This window comes from Vicia villosa, unplaced genomic scaffold (genome assembly GCF_029867415.1).
Source record: "Vicia villosa cultivar HV-30 ecotype Madison, WI unplaced genomic scaffold, Vvil1.0 ctg.005559F_1_1, whole genome shotgun sequence".
In the NCBI taxonomy this organism is placed as follows: Eukaryota; Viridiplantae; Streptophyta; class Magnoliopsida; order Fabales; family Fabaceae; genus Vicia; species Vicia villosa.
The window spans coordinates 26,707-54,407 of record NW_026706645.1 but is presented as its reverse complement, the minus strand read 5'-3'; the positions used below and the strand labels follow the sequence as shown (position 1 = coordinate 54,407).

General features: G+C 35.1%; 1 protein-coding gene across 1 annotated transcript; it reads right to left on the bottom strand.

Annotated features, from left to right (window-relative positions):
* Window positions 1-17,597: 17,597 nt before the first annotated feature.
* Window positions 17,598-19,520, bottom strand: LOC131642665 (uncharacterized). The gene is made up of 2 exons (XM_058912886.1): window positions 19,096-19,520; window positions 17,598-19,038 (listed from the first exon to the last, which is right to left on the bottom strand). Exons 1-2 carry the CDS (start codon window positions 19,518-19,520, stop codon window positions 17,598-17,600), a joined length of 1,866 nt encoding a protein of 621 aa, XP_058768869.1.
* Window positions 19,521-27,701: the final 8,181 nt, after the last annotated feature.

The following is a 27,701-nucleotide window of genomic DNA, read 5'->3' as shown; positions in this document are numbered from 1 at the left end:
GCAGATTTAACAAAGAAATGGTCTGCATTGCGCCACCAAACAAAAGAATGAGTTTCAGCATGAAAGGACTTGACATGGCTAAGATGCATTGAATATCCTCCCACTCAAAAGTTGTTTAATAAGAGAGAGGAATCAGATCTAAGGGGATGCTCCAACTCAAAATATCTTCACTCCAATAGCCTAAGTTACCTATCATTATCCTCTTAACCTGCAAACAGTTAGAAAGAGAAGGAATTTTTAGAAACAATGGTTCCACACCTAACCAATTGTTCCTCCAAAATCGATGTTGGATCCATCTCTTAATTTTCATGATATGTTATTACCTATTAGATATAAGCTAGCTTCACCCTCTTTGAATTTTGGTTTCACTATTAACCGCTGTCAGTTTGTAATAGGTTACTTGATTAATTCTGTTAGGCAGTTAGGGATTGGTTAAATCTGTTAGGCATGGTCCAATAGCAATAAGGATATATAAACCTTATCTGCTAATGTAAACCGTATGGTGAATATTACACAAAGTGTAATCCTTGAATGAAAAGATGAATGCTGAGCATTCTTTGAATCAATAAAGCAAACAGGTTGAATGCAGAGCATTCTTCAAATCTAACATGGTATCATCGTGATCGATCCATCCTCACTTCCGCTCATCTTCCTCTCATCATCCTTATTGTCTCATCTTCGCTTCTGAGAAGCATCTTCAACGTTCATCAACCTACCATGGTGACTGTAAATCCAGAATTGCACTCTTCGGCTTCTCCGTTCAACAATGGCTTCGGCCCCAAGCTCTCCATCAAGCTTTAGGAGAACAATTTTCTCCTCTGGAATCAACAGGTCGAAGGGATCATCTTGTCACATAAACTTCATCAATTCATGGTGAATCCTAAGATTCCACTGATGTTTGCCTCTGAAGAAGATCACATCGCTAACAAGATCTCCACTGTGTAGGAATCTTGGATTGTTCAAGATTAAACTCTGTTCTCATGGCTGCTCTCCATTATCTCAGAATTTGTTCTTCCTCGTTGTCATACCCCAAAATTTTCCCACCACATTTTTATACTCAAGCTCATCCAAGTATCAACAGTTCAAGATCTAAGTGGATACACACTCTCCTAAACAAACAACCCACAACTAGGGTTTTTGCTTCTCTTCAAGAAAAATCAAGTTCTAACAATTCAAGTGGACCTCATAACCTCTCATATGCCTCAAAAGATCCTCATGCCAACTTTCAAGCACTGATTCACAAGATTGCTCAATCAACAGTTCAAATGGTCAACAGTCGACTAGTTTGACCTAAAAGTCAACTGTGGTCAAAGTATAGTCAAAACTCCTGATTTTTTGTCAACATCCTTATTTTGAAGTATCGTTCACCATTTGATCAAGAATTTATCATGGTTCATCAAGGAAAGATCAGAAATCAACAATTTCAAAAGTTTCTAAATTAGGGTTTTCAAAGGAGAAAGTCAACTGAACTTTGACCATCCATAACTCCTACATGGAACATCAAAAATTTCCCATCCAAAGCTCATTTTGAAGGAAATTGAATTCTCTACAACTTTGTCTCTCACATGCCAAGTTTAAAAATGCTTCATTTGAGAGATATGACTTAAAACATTATAGGTCCTTTTTGAAAGTCAACCGAAAGCAGTTTTTTGTCCAAGCCCATATCATCAAGGTAAAATATTCTAATGGAAAAAAGATTCCAAAGTGGCTTGTATAGGACATCTTGAGGTTTCCAAAAAGTCCTAGAACTCCTCCATATCTTAAAAATTGAGGGAGATATGCCTTGTCAAAGTTGGTCGATTTTAAGAGAAAAAATGTGAAACAAAAGGCTTCAAATTGAATTTTCTTGCAAATGGACCCAACCTTTTTTGGCCCAATCTTGTTCCTTATGATATCCAAGACATCCAACCCAACTCCCACGAATTATTGAGTTTTATTTGATTTTATATGGATTTTTCATTCATTTAAAAGTCATATAATACATATAAATCAAAGGAAAATCAAAGATTTAATTAAAGATATTATATTGGTCAATTTCGATCATCAATTACACCATATAATATGTCAAAATTCGTGTTAGTAGCAATTGGTAAGATTAGATTGAAGTTTGACATATTAAGGAAGGTTTACAAACTAATTTCAATCAAATCCATAATCCTTTATTCAAGAAGATTGAAGCCAATATTGTTAACCTAGTTCCATCCAATATATATAGACATTATTCCCAGATGCTAGGGGACGATTTTTTTATAAGAATTGCAGACAAAAAGAAGCCTAAACCGAGTTCATCAAGTGCAAGAAAAATCAAAATCCTCTTCGTGGTTATAGCCATATTCAAGGCGTTTTAAGGATTGAATCACATTCTCTGGTGTTCATAAGAGCTACCTGGATCTTTATCAAGTCCGATTACATTCAGAATCCCCCTCATTACCACACGGTTTGCCCAAGTTCTTTCAAAGCTTGATTTTGCAAATTCATTCACCATAAACATAATTTGATTGCATATTCATGTTTATACCCGTGTTTGCGAACTGTTTGACTCGTTAATTGCAAGGTTCGGTACAGGAATCAAGATATGCCATGGCTAGGGTTTACATTCGTGATTTTGAGGAATTAGAATTCTACATGATTTCAGACCAAATTAATAATCCCACTGGATTCGTGAGATTGTGTGCCGTCGATATATGCTATTATTTGGTGTTATTTGATGTTCATATGCAGGTTTGGAGGTTGAAGACCTACGGCCATGCTTAAAAACCGTTGCCAAAGGATTCTATGTTTCTGAAAATCCCAATGAAGAAGAAGACCAGGGCGCGGGCTAGTTTGATTCAAATTCTAAATCGTTTTTTGTATATACATGGTTAGCGCGTGTTTATTGACAACAAAATGGAATTGGAGTGATGGCAGATGTATCCACTATGAAGTGCAATGTATGGGGGCGCCAGTTCGAACCTTACTTTCGCCAATTATTTTTCTGAATTGTTATCTCTCCAGATTCCATGAAGGAGGACATCCATATGGACTCACGACGCACCCTCGCCACACTGAGTAAGGATCCACTCCATTTCTTGTCCATTACTATAGTTTTTTGTGTATATTACACGTATTTCTAGGACATGTGACACATATTTATTATTTATTTAACTTTATGCACACAAAACTATAGTAATGGACAAGAAATGGAGGGTAAGAAATGGAGTGGATCCTTACTCCGCCACACTGGCCAAAGGATCCTTTCTGATTCAGATCCAATGCTCTCAAACGAGTAGTCTACCATGTTCCTTCAGGAGTGCAACACACTGAATAAAAGCTAAGAATTCTCTATTTTTTTTTTAATTTAATTCCTTTTATTCTTTTTCTTTTATTTCTTTTATCATAATTTCTTTTATTTTATTTTTACTTATTCCAAAAATTTAATTTTATGATAGAAAATTATAATTATTTATCGAAGGTTCGACTTTTCATAATTTTATAATTGTTTCTTATTATTTTATTTTAAACTCAATTCTTTTTTTTTCTTACAAATGTTTTAATTGATTAAACAATTAGGATTTAATCCCTTAATTATCTAACTAAAATATTAAATCTAACTTTCGACTTTTCTTCAATTTTTGGCATTGTTTAAAATTGTTTATATTATTTAATGATTTCTAACCCTGATTTACCCCGGTAAACCAGGGTTGTAGATCAGTTAATGCACTAACGTTTCTCTTCTTCGCGCCTACTTTTCAAGGTTAATCAAAAGGTCCTTCAGCCACGAGCCATATCAGATCAAAAGTTAAGTCCTGATTCTATATTTATTTAAATATTTGTTATCTTTTGCCTTCTAAATTAAAATTAGGGTTTATCTTCAAATGCCAATGAACTGTCCCTACACTCACCCCTTCTGTTTATTTTTCTTTTTCCAATTTTCAGGGTTAGCCAGCCGGTCAAAGCTCGATTAGTCGGTAACTTGAAACTCAATTTACTTTATTTCTTCTTTAAATTATTACTTATGTCAGACCTATTGCTTATTGGGGGTTTAAATTTATTATTGCTTTCTCCCCCATCCCCATGGTTCATTATGTAATTGCTTCTGGTTTGTATTGTGTGGCCTTGAAAGCACTCGTGTTCTATCTTGCCAGCACTCTCATCAGATCTGGGATCAAGTTCACAAGCACTTCAATGCCGTCATGAAAGCCAGAGTTCACCAACTGCGATCGGAACTGAAATCTACAAAGAAAGGAAATCGCTCAATATTTGAATATGTGCTTCGAATTAGGGCAATTGTTGATGCTCTCCTTTCGATTGGTGATCCCATTTCTAAAAGAGACCAAATCGATGCCATACTCCAAGGCCTTCCAGAGGAGTATAATCCTTTCGTGATGATGACATACGACAAAGGGGAACTATCCTCTATCTATGACATTGAAGCACTGCTTTACGTTCAAGAAGCGCAACTCGACAAATATCGTCAAGAACTCTCTCTCACTATAGCCACGACAAATCTTGCACACACTAATACAAGTACAAGCACCAAGACCACCAGAGGTGGCTATCAGCAATCAAGAGGTCGTGGATTTGGTTCAAGAGGTCGTGGTCGTGCTAGAGCTCGTGGCAACTACACTCAAGGGAATCTTCCAACATGTCAATTCTGTGGGAAGTATGGTCATGCTGTGATCGACTGCTGGCACAGGTATGATGAACATTTTGAACTTTCCACCTTGAAGCACACTCAACACTCTACAGAGTCCAAAGAGCAACAGAACAATGATGCCACTACCTCAGCACAAGCAACTGCACTTCTAGCACACCAGGAGGACTTCAACATTCCTTCCAACCTTGAATCACAAGCGTGGTTCGCGGATTCAGGTGCATCCCATCACATTACCTCTAGAAATTCACATATTCAACACATAGCACCATATCGTGGCACTAACAAAGTCCTTATTGGTAATGGCCAAGGGCTCCAAATTCAGTCCATAGGACAAGCTCATATTAAGTCTAAGACTGCACCACATCTTTATCTTACTCTGAATAATATGCTTCATGTTCCTAGCATAACACGCAATTTACTTTCAGTGTCTAAATTTGCTAAAGACAACAATGTCTTTTTTGAATTTCATTCTAACAGCTGCTTTGTTAAATCTCAGGCATCTAAGGAAGTACTCTTAGAAGGCTCCCTTGATGCTGGAGGATTATATTGCTTCCCCAATCTCACTCTGGAGTCATCTGTGCCACCTGCAGTAAACTCTGCATGTCTCTCTTCTAATCAGGTCAATACTACTTTAGATTCCATGCCAAATAAGTTTGCCCTATGGCACAACAGGTTGGGTCATGCCAATTCTGCAGCAGTTAAAACTGTTCTTAAACTTTGTAATATTTCTTTAAGCAATAAAAACTATAATGATTTCTGCAATTCTTGTTGTTTAGGGAAGTCCCATAGAATATATGCTCCCTTAACTACTACTGTGTACTCTGCTCCTTTTGAATTGATTCATACTGATTTGTGGGGGCCCTCCCCCAATCCATCTAGTCAAGGTTATTCATATTATATTGCCTTTGTTGATGTATATACAAAATATACCTGGATATATTTTCTAAAACAGAAATCTGAGTCTCTTAGCATCTTTAAACAGTTCCTTGCATCTGTCAAAATACAATTCCACACCACCATTAAAGTTATCCAATCTGACTTTGGTGGTGAATTCAGGCCCTTCACCACTTATCTCAATGAGTTAGGCATCACCCATAGAATCACATGCCCACACACCTCCCATCAAAATGGGACTGTTGAAAGAAAACATAGGAACATAGTAGAAATGGGTTTAACCTTACTTGCCCATGCTCAGCTTCCTATGGAATACCGGGGCCGTGCCTTCACTGCAGCAGTACATCTCATCAATAGACTTCCCACTCATACTCTTCCTAAATTCATCTCTCCCTTCCAAGCCCTATTTCATAAAGTTCCTGACTATTCCACTCTCAGAACTTTTGGTTGTTCTTGCTTTCCTCACTTAAGGCCATATAATAAAAACAAACTTCAGTTTAAGAGTTCTGAGTGTGTCTATCTTGGTATTTCTCCACAACACAAGGGCTATAAGTGTCTTAGCAAAGAGGGTAGAATTTGTATTTCTGAAGATGTTATCTTTAATGAAAAAGTTTTTCCTTACATAACTTTGGTACCTGACTAGTCAACATCAAAGCAGCCAGGCCCACCTAAGTCTCTTCCTTTATTAATACCAAGTACATATATCTCTCCTATCAGTGACCACTCTTTATCCAATGGTCACAATGCTGCAGATACCACCCCAGTTCCTAATAACGATGCAGAACCTTTAGTTACTACAAATGCTACTCCTTTTGAACATCAAAACGAGTCCCTACACTTGGAAAATAATACCTCTGATAACACTCCTTCTTACATTCAATCTGTATCCCATAACAATATTGAACAGGGTCACACCAGTGCCTCTCCTATGGGATCTGATCATTCCATTTCATCTTCTGCCCCTGAAACTTCCTCCCCTTCTACCATGGTCACTAATACCCATTCCATGGTTACTAGAGGTAAAACAGGTAGTCTCAAGCCTAAGACTTTTCTTGCTCACTGTGAACCAGTCACCCTCAAGAAAGCTCTAGCTCAACAACCTTGGGTTGAGGCTATGCAACAAGAGTTCAATGCCCTACTAGCAAAGAATACTTGGACACTCACTACTCTACCCCCTCATAGGAAAGCCATAGGCTGTAAGTGGGTGTTCAAACTCAAAGAAAACTCTGATGGCACTATTAACAAACACAAAGCCAGATTGGTAGCCAAAGGCTTCAACCAACAATATGGCTTTGACTTCCATGAGACTTTCAGCCCTGTTGTCAAACTAGCCACCATTAAAGTTATTCTAACTCTTGCACTAACCTACAAATGGGATATACAACAGATAGACATCAATAATGCCTTTCTAAATGGAGCTCTACAGGAAGAGATCTATATGCAGCAGTCACCAGGTTTTGAACACACTAACAAGACACTAGTGTGCAAACTAAACAGAGCCCTCTATGGGCTAAAGCAGGCACCCAGGTCCTGGTATGAAAAGTTACATAAAACTCTCTTTCTTTTTGGTTTTGTTGCAAGCAAGTGTGACCACTCATTGTTCATTTACACTCATCAAGGAGTGACCTTATATGTCTTGGTATATGTGGATGACATTCTAGTTACAGGGACCTCACCTATGTCTCATTTCTTGTTTCAAAGCATCCAGAATTGTGTTTTCACACTTTCATCTCTCTCTCTCTCTCTCTCTCTCTCTCTCTCACACACACACACACACACACAAGTTTATTTAACTTTCTCTCACTAAATGTTTGATCCAAATACCTTTGTGAAAAAAGTTTCTTTATGAGTGAGGATATATCTATAATTCTAGAATGGTGAAATTGTAAAATTCACCAAGAGAATCTTTTGTATATATCTTGGTTGAATACTATCCGTTTAGCGATTTATATGAGTTATAAGCTCATCCTATAAAAGCTTATATTTATTTTTTCCAAAATTTAATTATATTATAAATAATAGGCTTACAGATTGAAAACAAAATCGATGAAATCTTCATTACAGATTGTGAATTGATGGTATAGATACGTTTCATTACAAATAAATTAATCAAATACTTCATATGCGTTGAAATATCAAATTGTAATTTCAGCATTAATTATAAATTAATAGGGATTTAATACTATTATTTAATTAATTAAAAACATGTTTATTATTAAGAAGAGGTTTCATTTGAATTGTTATACATTAAATTTTGTAGTATAATTATATTGAATGATCAAATAAAATTTAATATTGAAATATGATTATATCAATGAAAAAATTAAAAGGATTGAAATTTTATCTTGTAACATTTTAATGAAATATGATTATCTTGTAATATTTTATTAAAATTTTAATAGTATATCTATTTCACCCTTAGTAATTCTTGTAAATGCATAATTAATCCGATCATACAATTTTTTTATATTAAAATGACAAACAGGAATTAGCGTTTTTCATGCCATATACGATATAAGTTGGGAATTGAGATTTAAAATACATCAATATAATTATTCTAATAAAAGCTGGAACAGTATAATAACCCAGGATGATTATAAATTAATGTATGTAAGATTTTGTTTATTATTTCCTACAATGATACTATAAATACATAATTTCATTATAAACAAAAAATATATATTTAAGGTAAGTTCTGAAAACTTCTAAAAAGATGGTATCATCGATAAGTAAAATATCATAATTAAATAAAATATCACAATCATATGGGAAAACTATTAAATAAAATTTTGTTAATGTGATTCTGTCAAGTAAAATATCACAAAAAATGAGAAAACTATTAAATTTATAATTATAATAAAAGGTATCATCAATAACACAAATGATAACAAATTCTAATGTCAATTAACATTGATAAATAAATTTATCAATTTTTTTTTTTAAAATAACTGCAAATGTGAGAATTCTGTTGTAGCAATCTCATGCATGACAATTGTACTAAAAGAAAATATTCATTACGAAAAAATATCGAATAAAAAATATTTTTATTTACAAGAAAAATTATGTATCTAAAAAATAACATCATACCCTCTTGCCTCTAATCTCCACGTTAGCATATATTTTATCAATTTATATGGTCTTTGCATAGCCTTAGCATAACTATTGAATCATTTATTCATTTGTAACTACGAACATTGTCTCACATATACAAATTGGTTGCATTCATGCCTAACTTCTCCTTTTTCACTGTTTCCGATGTGCCAAATCATTTCAGAAACCTAATCTTCCTTCTCCTATCATTCACACCCACTCTCTCACTTTCTTTGTCTTCATTTCTCTCTCTCTCTCTCTCTCTCTCTCTATCTCGTCATTTTTCCTCTTCCTCTTCGTCAACCTTATTCTTCTTTATCTTCCTCAATCTTTATTTTAAGGGTTATCGATCAAGGTTATCAATCAGATCTGGGAAAAAAATTAGCGGCAATGATGGTGAGAACAGGGGAGGAGAGGACAACGGCGTACTTCGATGGTGGTGTACTCCGATGATTTACGGTGTATGAATCAGTTGGATTGAGATTTTAGGGTATCAAGTGGTGTTAATCGGTTAGAAATTATGGTTTTGATTACGTAGTTAGGATTTTTGTGGTTGATTTGATGATTTTGTGGTTTATTTTTCAGGTTATAGACTGGATCGAGTTTTACCGGTAAATTTTGAAGATAAGAAGGTATGGATTATGTTTGGTTTTCTTATAAACTTAGGGTTTTGATTTTGTAGTTAGGGTTCTTATAAACTTAGGCTTTTGATTCTGTAGTTAGGAATTTTGTGGTTGGTTTGATGATTTTGTGATTTATTTTTTCAGGTTATACAGTAGATCTAGTTTTACCGATGAATGTTGAAGTTAACAAGGTATGGGTTCTGTTTGGTTTTCTTATACACTTAGGGTTTTGATTTTGTAATTAGGATTCTTAAAATATTTTTTAAAATGATGCCTGATGCATTATTCAAAATTGTTTCCAGTCAGGCTGAGGTTCCGAGCTATGTCAAATCAATAGGTGGTCAGTGGTGGTGTATTACATGAATGAGATTTTTCTAATGAAATTTCATTTAGTTTGAAGCTTAAACGTGGTGGTAACGACGGGAAGATATGAACAACATGGACTGGAGAATAACATAGGTATTTGAAATATTTTACTCCAATATAAGTTTTTATTATCTAACTAAAAACTTGAATGTTGTCAGTGTTTCACTGTTTTTACAATAAGGTCGGTGTTTTGCAGTTTTTATTTCTTTCTTCAATATTTGAAATAGGGAAACAAAAGAGATTTAAAAGAAGTGAACATGGGAGAACTTGATTCCTGGTGTGTTGTGCTAGAGCTGTATTTTGGTATTCTATTCCTGTATAACAATGGTCGGAACCTTTTTTACAGTTCTTATTATTGTAAGAGCTTAAGCGATTCCGTGTTCGCCGACAATTTCGTGTTCGACAGCGAGAAGTTAATATTCTTATTGTTTTTACTTACTGAAACATAACTAAGATGGTGTTAATTTATTAGCCAATTGAGATTTTAATACTAATGCTTTATTAGGAGCTAAAGCATAACTAAGATGGTATTACTATTACCAAACAATATATATTAGACTGCTGAAGTTTCTCTCATTATTTTATTAGCCAACAGTTGCAGCCATAGAAGCTGGAAAATACATAGCTTTGGCCAATAAGGAGACACGGATTGCTAGAGGTCCCTTTGTCCTTCCTCTTGCTCAGAAGCATTACGTAAAAAAACTTCCTACCGATTCTGAACATTCTGCCATTTTTTAGGCACAACAGCACATGTTGTATCAAATAATTTGTGTGTGGACCAAAAGTAGTAGACTATAGATATATTGGTTTATTTATTTCCAATTTCCGGTCTCTACATATTTCTTAATAAACTTAGAAATTACTTTTTCACATACTCACGTATTAATGAAAAAACTGAAAGCATTCTTCACCTTAGTGTATCCAGGGGTTGACGGAAGGTGCACTTAGGCAGATTATTCTAATTGCATCTGGAGGTGCTTTTAGGTATGTAAAATAAAATCTGAATGGATGCACTTTTTATGTTTTGGATGTTGCTCATGTTGAGGGTCCTGGGGGTTGCTCTTGCCCTAAATGATGCGAAGACATATCTATTGAAGGATTTGTAGCACCCGCAGACCAAGAATAAAGAGCTCGAGCTGGAGGTGAACAAACTGGAGATTGACTTCACTGATTACAAGGATAAGTATGAAATACAGGTTGGGATCGTTATGAATTTAGATGAAAAGACCAAGAAACTCGAGGAGGCGACCAAGGAGTGAGATGATATTCATGACCGAGTTTCCGAGGTGGAGGTTGATGCCCGCAGAGTCGAGGATGAGACGAAGGAGGGAAAAACCCAGTTGACTCGTGCCCAGCTGATCGCGGGGATCCGGTTGCTCGAGGAGGAATGTCTTGACACCTTGGGGGCCGTGTTTAACAATGTGGTGGAGCAACTTCGGGTTGTTAATCCCAAGGTGGAGCTCGTCTCCGAGGGAATTGACCCATTCTCTCAGGAGGTGGATGGTTAGATCGTGTTTATTGGCATGCGTGCCATATTTTTGTCTGGCCTGCGTGCCATTTTGTTTGGCATGCGTGCCATTTACTTCCATGTATGGATATTGCTTTGCCCGTTAATGTAATATTGACAATGTTGGCTTGTTCCCAACTAACGGCAATGAAGTCCCCAGCCATGCACCACAATCCCGAACCCCATTTTCTTTTCAACAATGCAAGGTTCTCCCACAAATATTTCGTAAGGTTAATACTACAAGGTGAGTAAACATTTAAAAAATAACATACTTGTAATTTGAAGTCTAAACAAATGCCAATAAATTTGTCACCAGCAAAGTTGAACGATTGTACAATTGCCTCCATCCTCTAAAGTATAACCAATCCTCCCGATAGCCTTGAGCAACCTTTGCTAACAAATTGGCCTCTATGTTTACCTAGAATATTCTCATACGAACATCTTTCATTAATTGGAGTTTTATTTATTGTAGAAAAAATATCTCTGCCCCTCCCTTCATCAGATTTTCTTGAATTTTTCTTCTCTTCAGGTTGTTTCGGCCACCTCTTATATTATAAGTCATTATATTCATATGCCTTTTTGTTGATTCGCCTCCAAGCTTGACTTTGATACCTCAACTCCATTTCATGTATCGCATCTTCATACACCTTATCCTCTTTAACTCCTTAAATTCCCAAGGCTTTAACATATTTCCATACCTTGCTTGCCGCCCCATTTCCTGAGTTAGCCAAAAAAAATGATTGTTTCCTTACTCCACATTGGAATCTTTTATTGATTCACAACAAAGAATGGAACCTACGATAAATTTATCTCCTGAATCCACTGAGACTTCTTTACCCAGGTTAAGATTTTGTATTTGTTGATTTTGTTGGATAACGTGATTTGAGAATTTTGTGAATTTAGGGTTCGAGACGATTTCGAATGGGATTGAGTTTCAATCACATACTCAGTGACTTCTTTGGGACTTTCCTATACCACACTTAGGAATCTGCTGATAGGCTTAACCCATCTCTTTGTTGGGTCTTTTATCCAAGATTGGCCATCAAAATAGCCTTTTATCGCTCGATTGGTCCAAGCATTATTCACGTTCGTGGTTTTCCTTGTGACATGCCTCTTCCTAATACACATGCCCTTCCTAATTTTGACCTCAACTACTTCCACATGCTTTCATATCCTAGTTTTTTTCATTTTCTTCATCACTTTTTCACCATTTGTCTCTTTTTCTTTCACTTGTTGACTTTCATTAATTGTTGGAGCTAACATTGACTTTTCCCTTTTGGACTACCTGCACAATATTTTGGGATAATAACATTATCCACTGACTACATTTCTTGAGCTACTAAAATCACCAACGTGTCACCTCCATTTTGTGAAAAAGCAAACAACTCATTTGGCCACCTTTTATGCCCTTTCACTTCCTGAATTCACGCTAGTACCAACTTGTGGGTTGAAAACTTCATTTTGCTTTTATTTTTGCTTGCATGCTTCCAACCCTACTTCGCTACCTAAATCTTCTGATTCTCCAACCGTGCTCACACTTACACTAGGATGGGACTTGTACCCACCTCCACCTTCACTGATACCTCTTTTGTCTTTTCCATTATCGTCTCCATACCAACTCGAGAAAAATCTCTTCTAACTTAAAATCAATAGATAAAGTTTAATAAGTATTACATTTGTTCTTTGGTAATACAATCCGTAGTGGTCCTTGGGAATCCTCTACTATTTTTATGCTATAGTAATCTCCATTGATCCCTATATTAAATGTTTCATTCAGCACAAAGTTGTACTTAGTTTTAAATAATATCCTTGCAACGTCAAACTTTGCATGGTTGGAAGTTTCGTCATCTGAGCAAGCGTACACCCATATTGGGCAAGTTAGAAACTAGAAATTTTTTTGACATCATGCATGGCATGGTATTCCATAGCAGCGGAGCCAATTGAGTCTTTTATTATCAACTTCCTTTGCCATTCACCTTCTAATGTCCCTAAACCACTGTCCCAGTCAGTCTTTTGCTTCAGCCACCAAGTACTCTAATTCTCCTTCCACATTTTCCTCTAGAAAACATAAGAGCACTCCTAATGGAGTTACTTTGATTGAAAAATATCCTTCCATGTTAAAGGACTTTCGCATGTTGTTGGTCATACCTGGATTCTCCATCTCACCTACAAAGGCCTTTCGAAATCTCACAAATTACTCAGTCTCTCTGTCGAATTCCATGTGAGAAAATAATAATTTTTTCCTACTTCCACCCCGAACTGCTTTGAGCCTCCTTGTTTCCCACAACATGTGCAAAGGTGCAGTTATTCCCCTCCGCCATATTATACTCTTTTGACTTCGGGTGTTTAACTTGGGTTATTTCTATAGTTTTCTTGCCTTTACCATCTTTATTCAACATGTTTCTTTACTTAAACTATTCTTTCTTGGCTGGTAATCTCTAAAACTTTGGTAGGTTCACGCTGATCATCCTCTTCCTAATGAGTATGTTATCCATAAAAAACTTTGGTTTGGGGATTGTGTCATCAAGTCTATGTTTAGGTTCGGAATTTTAGCCAGTGTTGAAATCTTTCATAGGTTCTTGGTTAGCCTGTGATAAAATTAAGTTTAGGTTTGAGATTAGCTTGTGATAAAATCTCAAAGGTTCTGGGTTAGCCCGCGATAAGACCAAGTTTCGGTTAAAGCTTAACCTTCGATAAAAATGTATTTCGATTCGAGATTGACTCGATGGTAAAACCTCTCAAGTTGAAAATTATCCCATGATAAAAAAAATTGTTTGGAAGCTTGAAGACTAACTGCTCCAAGTTTCTTGTGGAAAGTGGAATCTCTTCGAGCCATCATTTAGAAGAAAGACTCACCTTTTCACTCCTAGTTTTGTTGTTTGGTTGGAAGTTAGCCACAAATTTCACTTTTCTTGTATAATGGGGTTCGTAAGTTTAACCTACTAAAAATTCTCAAGTTTATTAGATACACTCAAGAACAATTATTGGGGAAAAAATTAGGTATTTTTCTTTTTTGACCAAACCTCTATAATTTATAGTGTCTTCTTTCTTCCCTTAAACTTTTTTATTTCTACATTTTATTCTGCAATTTTATTTTCTGCTACATAAATCTAAAACTTTTTCTAAAATGTTTTCAAACTCTGATTTTAATCCTAAAAAATTTTCAAATCAATTTTTTTTCTGAAACACACAATTGACTCGTCTCTTATATGTGAAATCACATGTCCAATAATCTTTGTTTATTATTTAAAGAGTATTAGTCACATGGAGGAAGTACTGCGGTGGCAGAACTATGAAGATGTGACATTAGAAGGTTGGTATTTGAGGTAACTGCCTTCATTTATAGGTGATCCTGGTATGGATCCAATTTTGGATCTAGGGATGTCCATTTGTGGAATTTCCGCGAGAATTAGGATTAACTCCCACAAACAACACCATTGTTCTATTTTGGAACAAAAAATTGATGTATGTTAAGGACGACTCGAACCTTGAATCGGTGGTACTGGTCTCCGATACGGTGGTGCGAGAGTAAACCTACAAGGTTAGCACTCTAACATAACATCCAAGTTAGTTTAAAATTCAAGATGATGTGTAGTAAAAGTGGAGATTAGAAAGTGTACCTTGAATATATCGTGTAAGAGCTTTTATACCTTGGGTCATTTGGGGTGGATTGACATTAATATGGGCCTTAACTTCTATGGCCTTCGGCTGGCTCATAATATAACAAATCACCAAAACCTTGAGAAGAGCTTTGCAGTAGAGAAAGGAAGTCAAATAAAGGGAAAGGCATGATGATTCAAAAACATCAAGAAATACAGAAAAAGTTACGCTTTAGAAAGATGTTTGAGTTTAACGATTCGAGTTAAAATTTATTATGATTCGAGTTAAAGTGTGATGTAAATCGAAGAAGTCACATATCTGTTTCGAACAGATAGTGTCAATTGCAAAACCCTTATTTCATGTTGATATTCAATTTGAGTCATCATAATACTTGATTCAAATCATGCTTCATAAAACATTGTTTTAAATTTTCTAACTTGTGATTCAAGATATATTCAGTTCAATGACTTGGCTAACTCATTGAAGTTTAAAATACACACTGATATGGGTCAAAAACTAATTTATTGAGTATAAGGGTAGCTCAAAGGTATAGCTATAATTGAATGATAAAAAATAACAAAATTACACACAAATTACGAATGACAAAAAATCAAATTTAACATAACATCAAAATAAAAGATGATACCAACTGAAAATTCATATACGACCCGATAAGGACGAGACATATGAAGGCCCAATCTAGAGTTGTGTCCATTTAAAGAGTAGCAAACAAGTTGACTCACTAGTGGGCCGCGCACCTGAGTCAGACACCATACTGATCTTAGTCGTTAGAGTCTATGTAACAGTCTCATGCATTCCACGTTGCACTCACCGAAGATGGTTTTAACCTTCATCCATATATAAGCGTAACTTGGTGTCATACAAAGGCACAATTTATTCCATTCTTGCAAGTTAAACTTATCTGACTACACTAAGTTGAATGTTGGAATTCTAACATCACATATACATGCACTTCATCTCCATCTACCAGAGACTCTCATAATCATAAGTATCGTAAATATCAGAGAGATACTACGAGAAACTTTTTAACACATAATTTCATATTGGAGTTACATATCAACAACTATAAATCTTTGGAAGTTTGAAACTCAAATTTTAACTTTTACTACTAATTCAGAACACAAATATAAATCTTCTTATTTTAAAAACTAGTTGAATTTTATACTAGGGATTGATTGTCATATTCAAGTTATTTTGTTTTAATAAGACTTCAAGCAGCTACGATACAAGTGATAATTTAGGAATATATGCAATATAAATAGTCACTGGCATTGATAATTAAATAAAATATTTTAGTATATGTATTATTGTGTCTAAGAACTATATAAGAACTTATTATTGTTATTGTTATTATTTATTTAATGATAAACTATATATATATATATAGTTATATATATAATTAAATTACAAATTAACAAAATATAAATTTTTTTAATGAAAAAGCGGGTCTCTTTAACTTTTGAAAATATAAAAGAAGAAAAGAAAGAAGAGGGGTACATTTAAAAAACAGTGGATTGATAACCTAGAAGGCTAGAATGATATAGCAGAGCTAGCTGTCAGCCATAATTGTACCCAAAAATCTTTTTGCAGATAAAATGGCCTTTAATTAGTTGATGCTCATTATACTACCTACCAACCACAAGGAAAAGGGTGTGATAAAGTATGACTATAAATTAATTAAATATTAAATTAGTTAAATTAATTTTTTAATATTTTTTAAAATTTTCTTAAAACCTTTAATTATTAATTATTAGTATAAAATAATTAATTATTTATATATGTCTAAAAGATACACTGTGTGTTTTTACGCAGACTAACAATCTAACTATGCTTTTAAAATATCCAACTCAAATTTAAAATTGATAAATTACGGAATAAGTTTGATTTTTTTTAAATAACTATGTATTTAAAAAAATTACGCAAATAACCACGTTTCGGAAAAAAAATACGCAAATAACCAGGTTTCAGAATATGTTGACACCAAGGCGTCATCTCACATGGCGTGACACCTTTTTTTTACCCCTAGACGCCATTTGACATGGCACACTTTGTCCAATAAGCCATGTCAAATGGTGCCTCCCTTCATCTTTTAGGAGGAGGAGTCATCCCATATGAGATGGCTCCTCCTTGTATCTGTCTCTTCTATAAATAATACCCCCTTTCTCCACCATTCTTCACACTTTCTCACTAAATCTTCTCATTTTCTCCCAAATTTTATCATCATGGCTTCTGAGATTTTCACAAGAGATGGGTATGTATTTTTCTCGACCGTTAAACCGCCGATTAAAATGAAATTTTGGAACATCCATTCCATGGAGCGTCTAAAGAGAGAGTTGAAACACTGGTTAGATGACGACATCCCAACAGGTGAAGAAATTAGAAGAATCCAGAGAAGAAGAACTGCCATGTCACTTGCGACTGGAACGTCTCGCACTTGGTTGGAGGAAGTTGAAAGAGACAGAGACGTAATGATGATGATGCACGGTTCTGATGACATTGTTTTGGTGCTTGTTATTTCTTAGATAAGTTGTCGTGTTGTTGGCGTTTTTTTTATCCGTTGTATGTGTTGTTTTTAAGTCGTTATGTCATTTAATTTCTAACAATGATATGTGTTGTAACAAATGTTCTTAATGAAAAGAAGACATGTTTAGATCTTAAAAGAAGTGTGCATACAAAATTTAATTCTAAGAACCACTAGCACGATTAGGACAATTTTTTTATTGTGTCCGACTTGGTGACATAAACCACACTTTATTTCTAGCTTATCGAGCTCATCCATTTCAATTGTAATACACTTGCTTTTGGGACGACCCTTTTTATTTCTCCGCATTTGATCGTTGTGCCAAACAATTTCCCCCTCCTACGTAGGCCAATAATCCTCTTTTGCTACCACTGCAAAGCCATTGTTGTATACGTGGAGCAAGGTCTCAGACTTGTAAATGGGAGACAGGAGTGCTAATGAATCTAAGTGAGAATGGGCACATGCTGCAATGACATGGGAGCAAGGCATACAAAATGCCTGAAACTTGCCGCAATCGCACCAACGTTCGTCTAGTAGAACCCTATACTCTTGTCTTGGCAGCCCTTCACCGTGGTCGATTGTCTCTCTGACCATGAAATTCTGGTTATATCGGTCAAACCTTGTAACCATATGTGTGTTGGCCTTCGCACCTTCTGCCTCGATAAATCTTGTGCAACATTCACTCCACAATTGTCCAGCTCGTAACACAGTGTCCCACCTTTCACCTCTTTGTGCAAACAATGAAGCCATCCTAAAATATGTTGATTTTACCAAAGCGGTTACATGGAGGTGTCGTATGCCTTTGAAGACACCGTTCATTGATTCAACAAGATTTGTTGTCATGTGTCCCCATCGATGTCCATTGTCGTATGACCTTGTCCACTTCTCCACTGGAATATTATGAATCCAAGTACCTGCATCTGGATTTGACAATCTGATCTCTCTACGATAATGTTTGAAAGATGGTTGAGTTAATGCATACCCTGCGTTCATAACCAATTTTCGAAGAGCCCTGTCTTTAATTTCTCGCGTGAAATTTTGTACAATATGTCTAATGCAGAAGACATGCGTAGAAGGGGGGTCATGCCAACCATTAGCCGGGTTATTGTATGCACTAACAATATAAGAATGTCTATCAGAGATCAAACAGAGACCAGCTTGCGGAGCCATGTGTGTTCTGAGATTTTTGAGAAAGAAACTCCAACCTCCACCGGTCTCTCCCTCGACTAGAGCGAATGCAATTGGGAAGACGTTGTTGTTTTCGTCTTGTGCGACTACCATCAGTAGGGTGCCTTTGTATTTTCCATACAACCACGTTCCATCTATTTGAATATTAGGTTTGCAAAATGCAAACCCTCTGATGCAAGGTTGAAAGGCCCAGAATAGACGACGAAGTATTCCATTTCCGCTGACAAGAGTACCATTTGGGGCATACGCGGGCAATGTTTCCATCTCATAAACAGTACCAGGCGCATAAGTGCAGAGTGCATTTAAGTAGCGGGGTAACTCTTTGTATGATTCCTCCCAATTACCGTATACTTGTTCAATCACCTTGGGTTTTGCTAACCATGTTTTCCTGTACGAGGGCGTATAGTTGTATACTTTAGTGATGTGAGAAATTTTTGTTCTCACCTTCAACGATGGATCATTGTTGATGAGAGGTAAGATTTCTTGACATATCAGATCGTAACTTAACTTACGATGATCTTGTGAGCGAGAAGAGTTGATGCAAGTGTGAGGTTGAGAAATTTTGCCTATCACCCATGAATCACTTCTCAACCTTTATGAAGCAGTAAGCTTGAACAAACACTCGGAATTGGTACATTTGATTTTGTACCGTTCTGCATTTGTTCGGTCCACTTTAAAATCCATGGAGTTTAACATGTGGAACTTTTTTATTGCTCGCATGCACTCATCCTTCGAACGAAAACTGTCTTTCTCTTTTAAAGTTGCATCTAACTGCATGCAGACGTTGTGGAATATGTCTGATGAGGGTTCATCACCGGCCATGTCAACATTCGACATGTGAGACGGGTGTGTGTATGTTGAAATTGGAGGTATTATACCTTCAACATCGTCTTCAGAATCGTCGTTCACCATGTCATCAAATGCTAACTCTGGATCTTCTTCGTCTTCATCAATTACATCGACCTCAGCTTGTTCTACTTCGATGGGATCAACGATCTGGCTCTCGTTTGGTTGTTGGAGCAAGACATACAACTCAATCGAGTTGTACCCAGAAAATTCATGATTACAAAACATGTTTTGTAGATCTTCGTCATCCTTAACCTCCACCTGGTAAAATTTTGTTTGATCTCCAAAAAAGACCGGATGTTGATAGAAGATCTGTAAAATTGTACCTTGGGATAGCTTGATCTCCAATCGGTTTTTCAAATGTACGAAGTTCGAATTTCGACTTAAACAAAATTGGGTAACTTTAGTGTTTCGAAACAAAAAACCGGATGCATCACATTGGTAAGTCTCACCATTGATGTGTGCATTAATAATATATTGCGGTGCAGAGGCCATGTTGTTGTTTCAGTGTTTGAGAGGTGTGTTTGAGTACAGAGCTCTTCATTTCATCTGATATAAATATGTGCAGAGGAAAAAAATAAGAATCACGAGAAAGCCGTATGAGATGGCGCCTTTGTACAAAAAAACACTAAGGCGCCATGTGAAATGGCGCCTTCTCACCTTTTTGGTCAAGATTCCGAGCTCAGCCTACTCTTACACACTCTGCCACCTATTCTTACACATCTTGCGCCTAGTCTAGATAGCATAGCCTGCACTAAGCCATCTTGAATGGCGCCTTAATGTATTTTTGGGAAGGGAGGCACCATATCATATGGCTTACTCGTGACAAGTGCATGTCATGCATGCAACTCCACCCACCTCATTCAATTGGCCATGCAAACTATCTCCTATAAATACACTTGTATGATTTTATTTTTCATCATCACTTCTAACAATCTCTACTACACACTCATATAATTTCGATCAAACTTTCCACTATGGCTCTTCTCACTATGGGTGAGCAACACAGAGGCACAGTAGCAAACATTGCCGAATTTGTGAGTTTTATATATTAATTCGTATATTTTACGTATTCGCATATTTTACACATTCACATATTTTAAACATTCGTATATTTTACGTATTCGCATATTTTACGTATTCGCATATTTAAAACATTTGTATATTTTACGTTTTCGCATATTTTACACATTCGTATATTTTACATATTATTTTTTTTTGTTTAGGATGCCGAAAGATTTCGATGTCGTCGACACGGTTTTTCGTCTCCCGATCCTATTATCATACCATATTTAATACAAGCGGGTTTTGGACATGTGATAAACATTACAAACACAACAATTTACACGAGGTTCATACTTGCACTGTTAGAAAGATGGAGACCGGAAACACACACGTTTCATCTCCCCACTGGTGAATGTACCATCACCTTAGAAGATGTTTACATGTTGTTGGGTCTTCCCATTGACGGTAACGAGGTGAATGGTCCTGTTCAACTACCTAATACTCTATGTGAGGAATTGTTGGGCAGAGATATGTTAGGTCAACGTGATGCGAGGGGACAAGGTATTTTTCTTACTCAACTTAAGGCACATTATGAAGGTCTTCAATTGAATGACAATTCAATCGAGGAAGAAAAAATAATAAAAGCTAGAAATTACATTATGATGATGTTTGGTTGCTTCTTATTTCCCGAAAGTACGGGCAATAGTGTCAATATGTTGTATTTACCATTGCTTCGAGATTTTAACCAAACAAGAGAGTATAGTTGGGGTTAAGCTATTTTAGCTTTTCTATACGCTTCATTATGTAAGTGTGCAAAAAAAGACGCTTGTACTTTCTATGGATGCGCCCTCTTGCTGCAAGTATGGGGTTGGTGGAGATTAGACTCTCTTAACCCCATAAACGACATGATATTCAGCTTCCCCTACGCAACAAAGTAAGTCCACATCGCTATCTATTTCATATTAAATGATGATAAATATTTGTAAATAACTTAATAAAACTCTTTGTTTTAGGTTTTGCGTAACGGGCTTGAATTACACGAAGAATCCTCGACGACATCTAGCCACGTATCGAAATCTTTTGGATCACCTTGGGGAAGGCGATGTATGTATTACCTATACAATTTTCTTATTTTACTTTATTTATCTTTAATCGTTATCATTAATTTAACTTTATATGCAGTTTATTTGGAGACCATATTTGGGTTTGGAGCATCAACCCAACCAAGAGGATGTGGAAATTTAGACTGCAAAAACCGCAATCATACGGTTCAACATTGTGGAGATGCACCAGAGAGACCGAGTTAAAATGGAGTTCGGCATGCTTCAAGATATTCCGTCAGACCCAACTTGTTTGGATCCTTGGCATCAAAAAAGGGTCGACGGTCAGTGGGATATTGTTAACTGGCAAAATTTTGCACTGGAATACTGTAGGATGTGGAGGAGACGTGCCCGACATGTGTTGTTGTATCCTATTTTCCCCGATGAGCATCCTATGCAACACACACGTCAATATATGTCATGGTACAGAAGGGGGGTTACTAATCCTGAGATGTTTGTGGCTGAGCCGAGGTATTTGGTCGACCCACGCACACGTTGGGCATCGACGTCAAATCAACAACAACAATACCAACCAACATACACCATCCAACAAGTCAACCAACTAGAATACCAACAATTGTTCACCACCCAACAACAATACCAACACCAAACCTCCCATCAAACACAACGGCGACGTATATCCACAAGCACCCACCCCAATACACCGACATGCCCCACACACAACCACAATACCAAGAACAAAGACAATACTTTCGAAGCGACGGTGCGGGCCCTTCATCATACCCTAGCCCAGACATGGGCATGCATGAACAATATTCCCCAACCGACCCCACCTACAGCCAACCATCACACCATACTGGCCAACAAACTTATACGTACCAAACTCCACAATATCCAATTCCAACTTACCCAACTTTTTCGGATGAGCAATGTTATCGAGTTCGCATTGATCCCACCCCCCACCGATGCGACAAAATTTTGACAATATGGGTCAATGATTATTTGCAAGCGGGACTTCGGAAGATTTTGATCTGACGGATTACATGGACGCTGAACGCATTGATTTCACGGGACCCTCAACCCAACCACAACATGAAGGTCCTAGAATGCAACAACGAATTAGGCGATCTCGCAATAGTCGTTTTCAAAATCCGAACGATAATTAAATTTTATGTAATTGTATTCCTATTATGTAATCGTTTTATCTTAATGGAAATCTTTGTCGTCTTTGTTCAAGTGTCAATTTTCAGTTATTTAAGGAAACAAAAAAAAAACAAAAAAACACCAAGGCGCCATTTGAGATGGCTTGTTGCAGAAAAGCTGCACATAGAAGCCATCTCAAATGGCGCCTCCCTTAGTAGGAGTCATCTCAAATGGCGCCTCCCTTCATCTGGTACAATGGTGGCGCCATCTCACATGGCGCTTTGGTGTCAACGTATTCTGAAACCTAGTTATTTGCGTAATTTTTTTCCGAAATGTGGTTATTTGCGTAAATTTTTTTTAATACATGGTTATTTAAAAAAATCAATAAGTTTAGGTTTTATTTTACATTTGTCATAGTCTAGTTCAATCTAATCTATTTTACACTTTCTTCCAATTGATTCTTTCATGAATTAAGGTGGGTTTAAATTCACAAAATTAATTTTGAGAGAATTGAATTTGTTTGAATTGATTTTAATAAAATCAAGATTAGTGAAATTAATTTATATTTGGAAACAATAATATAAAAGTACTAGTATCTATTATTAATTAATGTTGTTTGATAATTTTATCAAAATTAATTTTAAATGTATAATTACTAAAATAGCAATAAATTATAATACAAATACAAAGGAAAATCAATAATTGATTAAAATTAAAGAGGTAAAAATAAAAAATTAAAATGAATTGTATTAAATAATATATAATAAATATAAAATTGATTCTAATAAACTTAAAAGCTAGGAATTATAGCTTTTAACAGATTTTTTTAATTACAGTATAATTGATTTTGAAAAAAGTCTTTAAACAAAAAAAACAAATTTTAACGTTGAAGTAGGTTAGAAATACTCTTTTGAAACTTATAAAAGTGAATCTAAACTAACACTTAATTAGTTAATTGGTAATTATTTAAAACTTTCACAGTTTCAATTATGACTTGAATACCACGTGTTTCTTGTTAAGCAATTAACTCGTGTTTTAATTTAGGACTAAAAGATTATATAATGTAGTGGAACATTTAAGAAAAAAGTTATTTTAAAAATAATTTAGTTATTAAACTCAAACACTTTAAGTAGGAAGATGTGGTTTGTCAAAAAAAAAAGTAGGAAGATGTGAAATTTTAGTTACAACTCATCTTTAATATATCAATTTTTTCGAAGCTACCAACTAAATTATAGTAAACTCATTATATATTTTATTTTTTTAAAAAACTAATTAATATAATTTTACCATTCAATCATCATATATTATATTGGACAATCACCTTAGCAAAAAGTTCACGTAATATTAATATTTTTCGAATAATATTTTTTTAACAATTTAAATTTGACTTGATATATATATATATATATATATATATATATATATATATATATATATATATATATATATATATATATATATATATATATATATATAAATAAAATGATATTATTATTTTTTTTCTCTAAACATGAATTATAATTAAAGTATCTAAGTTATTATTATTATTATTTATTTAATGATAAACATTTAGAGAAATATATAGATTTAAATTATAAATAAGCAAAGAGTAATTTTTTTTAATGAAAATGCAATTTTTTGGAAAAATGAAAAGATAAGAGGGTACATTGAGGGAAGGACAGTGCCACAGTGGGTTGGTAAGTGAGGACAGTGGGTTGGTAACTCAGGAAGCTAACGCTGTCAGCTATAGGAAGCTAAGCTAGTAAGGAAACTAAGCTAAACTAGTAAAAAGAATAATAAAAAAGAAATGGAAGATAAATATATATAGTACTAGGAAAACAATGCGATATTAAATATAAAATTAAAAGTAAAATTTATATTAGTTAGTAATATTACTTAATTTTGTAATGTTTTTTAAGATGTTCATAAGACCTTTAATTTATATTAATTTTTAGTGAATTATCTATTACTATTTTATGTATTACTTTATAAATATTTAAAATATAAATTAAATTTCAATAAAAATTTAACGATCACGATTAAATGAGATTAAATGATAGTATAAAATTATATTATATTATCGATGTATATTATATATATATATATATATATATATATATATATATATATATATATATATATATATATATATATATATATATTATTTGATATATTAGAAAATAAAAAATATCTTTTTTATTATATTTAATTTTCTATGTTATTAGTTTTTTATTATATTTAATTTTCTATGTTATTAGTAACTTAGACTTAATTCTCTAATATTTTTTAATTAATTGAAGGTTCAGTAGCTGTTTAAAGCTCATATCATTAACAAAAGTCTTATAAACTTTAAAAAAATATTATAAATAAATTCTACTTTTGGCTTGATATTTAATATGAAAAAAGAAGACAAGTCAATCATTATCTAAAAGAAAAGATAGTATATATATATATATATATATATATATATATATATATATATATATATATATATATATATATATATATATATATATATATATATATATATATATTCTTTAAGCTAAAAGAATATATTATAAATCAAAAAAAGAGAATTACAAGGATTACAAGGGGGACAAAACCAAAACCCCTTAGGTACAAACTCTCTGCCTTGGGGTACCCAACTTGTCAAGCAAGAAATCTCTTTGAATATCTTCATGAACATAACTAAAAAATTTATAAGACTTATAATTCAAATCAAGATTAGCCAAGGAATCAGCACAAAAAATTGGCTTCTCTATATATGTGTTACCAAAAAGTTGATTTTGATCGTGTAATTCCAACACACTAGCCAATAAGAACGAAGCTTCCAAGGCACAAGCAAGCAATTCTTGAACGCATACACAACAAGCAAACAATCTGTCTCAATCCAAAGGTTACTAATTTGTCTTCTTTTAGCCTCTTCAATGGCCAATATAGCAGCCATTAGCTCCGCGAACTCAGGTCCCTTTGTGCCAAGAAAATCGCAGAAGCTAAACACAAGATTAGCAAGATGATCTCGGCATAACACACCACAAGCAGCTTCATTATGAGATGAGACTCCATCAATATTACATTTCAGCCAACCATCCATAGGCGGGGACCATAAGACCTCTATAGTAGTCAATTGCTTTTTAGGGTGGACGATAACTTCAAAACTCTTGAGCAACATAAAATTCTTGATATCCGAGTTTGAAGCCCTGCAAGTGTTATTCCCAACAAGTCTAGCAAAAACAGAAACAGTTCCTACACAAGTTTTCCAATTGGTAGCCAAATCTTCAAATTTGTTCTTGTTCCTTGCGATCCAAATCTGATGGAAAATGCAAGCAATGCTTGCCTGCAGCACTACTTTAGATTGTGGACACCAAGGCTGCAATAATAGCCTTCTACAATCCTCAAAGCAATTGATTGGTCTGCAGCATTGTGTTATACCACCAAACCAATTCCAGATACGTTTGGCAAAACAACACTAAAAAAACAAGTGACAGGAAGACTCACAGCTAGAGAAGCAAAGACTGCATAAAGAGGGAAATGAAAGACCTCTGATTTTCAGATTATCATCAATAGGGAGCTTTTTATGAATGTATCTCCAAATGATCATTGAGTGAGCTGGAGGAGTATCAATGTCCCAAGGAAAAGACCTCCATGAAGCACTAGGCTTAGGTTTCAAAACAGAATTAAAGGCTTCTTTAAGAGTGAGATGCCCAGACTTGGAGTTCTTCCAAACAAAGCAGTCATCAATGTCTTCCTCAGGGATTAAGACTTTAGAAAGCAGAGAGGGAAGAGCTGGAAAGGCAAGAAGAATGTTAGGCTTTATGAACTAGGCCTTATCAATCCACCAATCCTTAACCAAAGAATTCAGAGCAAAGTGGAATCTGGAATCTATGTGAAAAGTGTTAACCAAGGCCTCCTCTAACCAATTATCCAACCAAAAGTTCACTCTTCTACCACTGCCAACACTCCACAAGTTGTTCTCTAAAACAGTGTCATAGGCCTCCTTTATCCCATGCCAAATAGATGACTTTATAGCATACTTAATGGTTCTCCCATTTCTCAAGACCCTAGCCTTTAGCACATTAGTCCAAGAGTGCTTATAATTCAGGAAATTCCAGCAGAGATGGATGTTAGTAGCTTTGTTGTAATCCTTCAAAGACAAAATACCTAAACCTCCTTCATTTTTATGCTTGCAACAAACTTTCCAAGCCACAGTGACCAGTTTCTTTTTATCAGTGCTGCCTGCCCAGATAAAATTCCTCATCCATTTCTCAATCAGCTTCAAAATGCTTCCAGGCCAGTTATTAATAGCTAGGCAATGCATGATCATACTCATAATAGTTGCCTTAACTAATTGGACTCTACCAGCCATAGAAAGACATTTGGCTTTCCAAATATTGGCTAGCTTGATCCTAATGCTGTCAGCAAAATGTTGAAAGTAACAAGCTTTTGGTCTTCCAACAAAGATGGGAACACCTAAATAGATGAAGGGAGGAGAAGATTTATGGAATCCAATGATGTCAGCCAGGTGCTTGTGCCTATCCATACTCATCCCTCCAGCATAGATCAAAGACTTTGAGCAGTTGCAAATCTGACCAGAGTAGCTGCCATAATCACTTAGAAGCTCATGAATAGCCTGTATAGATTTTGTGTCACCCCTGTAAAACACCATTATGTCATCAGCAAATAGAGTATGAGAGGGAAGAAAGCAGTTTTTATTAGCTCTTATAAGATTTATTTGATTGGTATTTACTAGATTAGTTATTCCTCTACTCAAAACATCCTCAGCAATGCAAAGTAAAAGAGGAGATAGAGGATCTCCCTGCCTAACATCATTTGAGCATTTAAAGTAGCATATTTGATTGCCATTGAACCCTATGGAAATGCAGGCAGAATTTGTCATACCCTAATTTTTGACCCCCCTGAGATGACATATCTTCAGGATTTTTCATCAAGTCAAAGCAAGTACCCAGAACAGCCTGACATTCAATCGAGGGTGTTCAAAGACAAGAAAACTCAGGCAAAGGATCAATCAATAGAGGGATTAGTCTCTAAAACAATCATGAGACTCAAAAGCCTCATTATTACACCTATGATTGACTAAGACACCCAGTCATCTAAGTACAGGATTACTCAGATCAACAGACTAGGGTTTGGAGCCTATCAAGGACTAAAATCAGGGATCACCTTTGGGAAACCCTAAAAA

Excerpts from the sequence above, each read along its gene's own strand:
- LOC131642665 (XM_058912886.1), bottom strand. The coding sequence starts at position 19,520 with ATGTTTTGTAATCATGAATTTTCTGGGTACAACTCGATTGAGTTGTAT. Across the intron at positions 19,039-19,095 it reads GACCGAACAAATGCAGAACG|GTTGAGAAGTGATTCATGGG; the intron begins GTACAAAATCAA and ends TGCTTCATAAAG.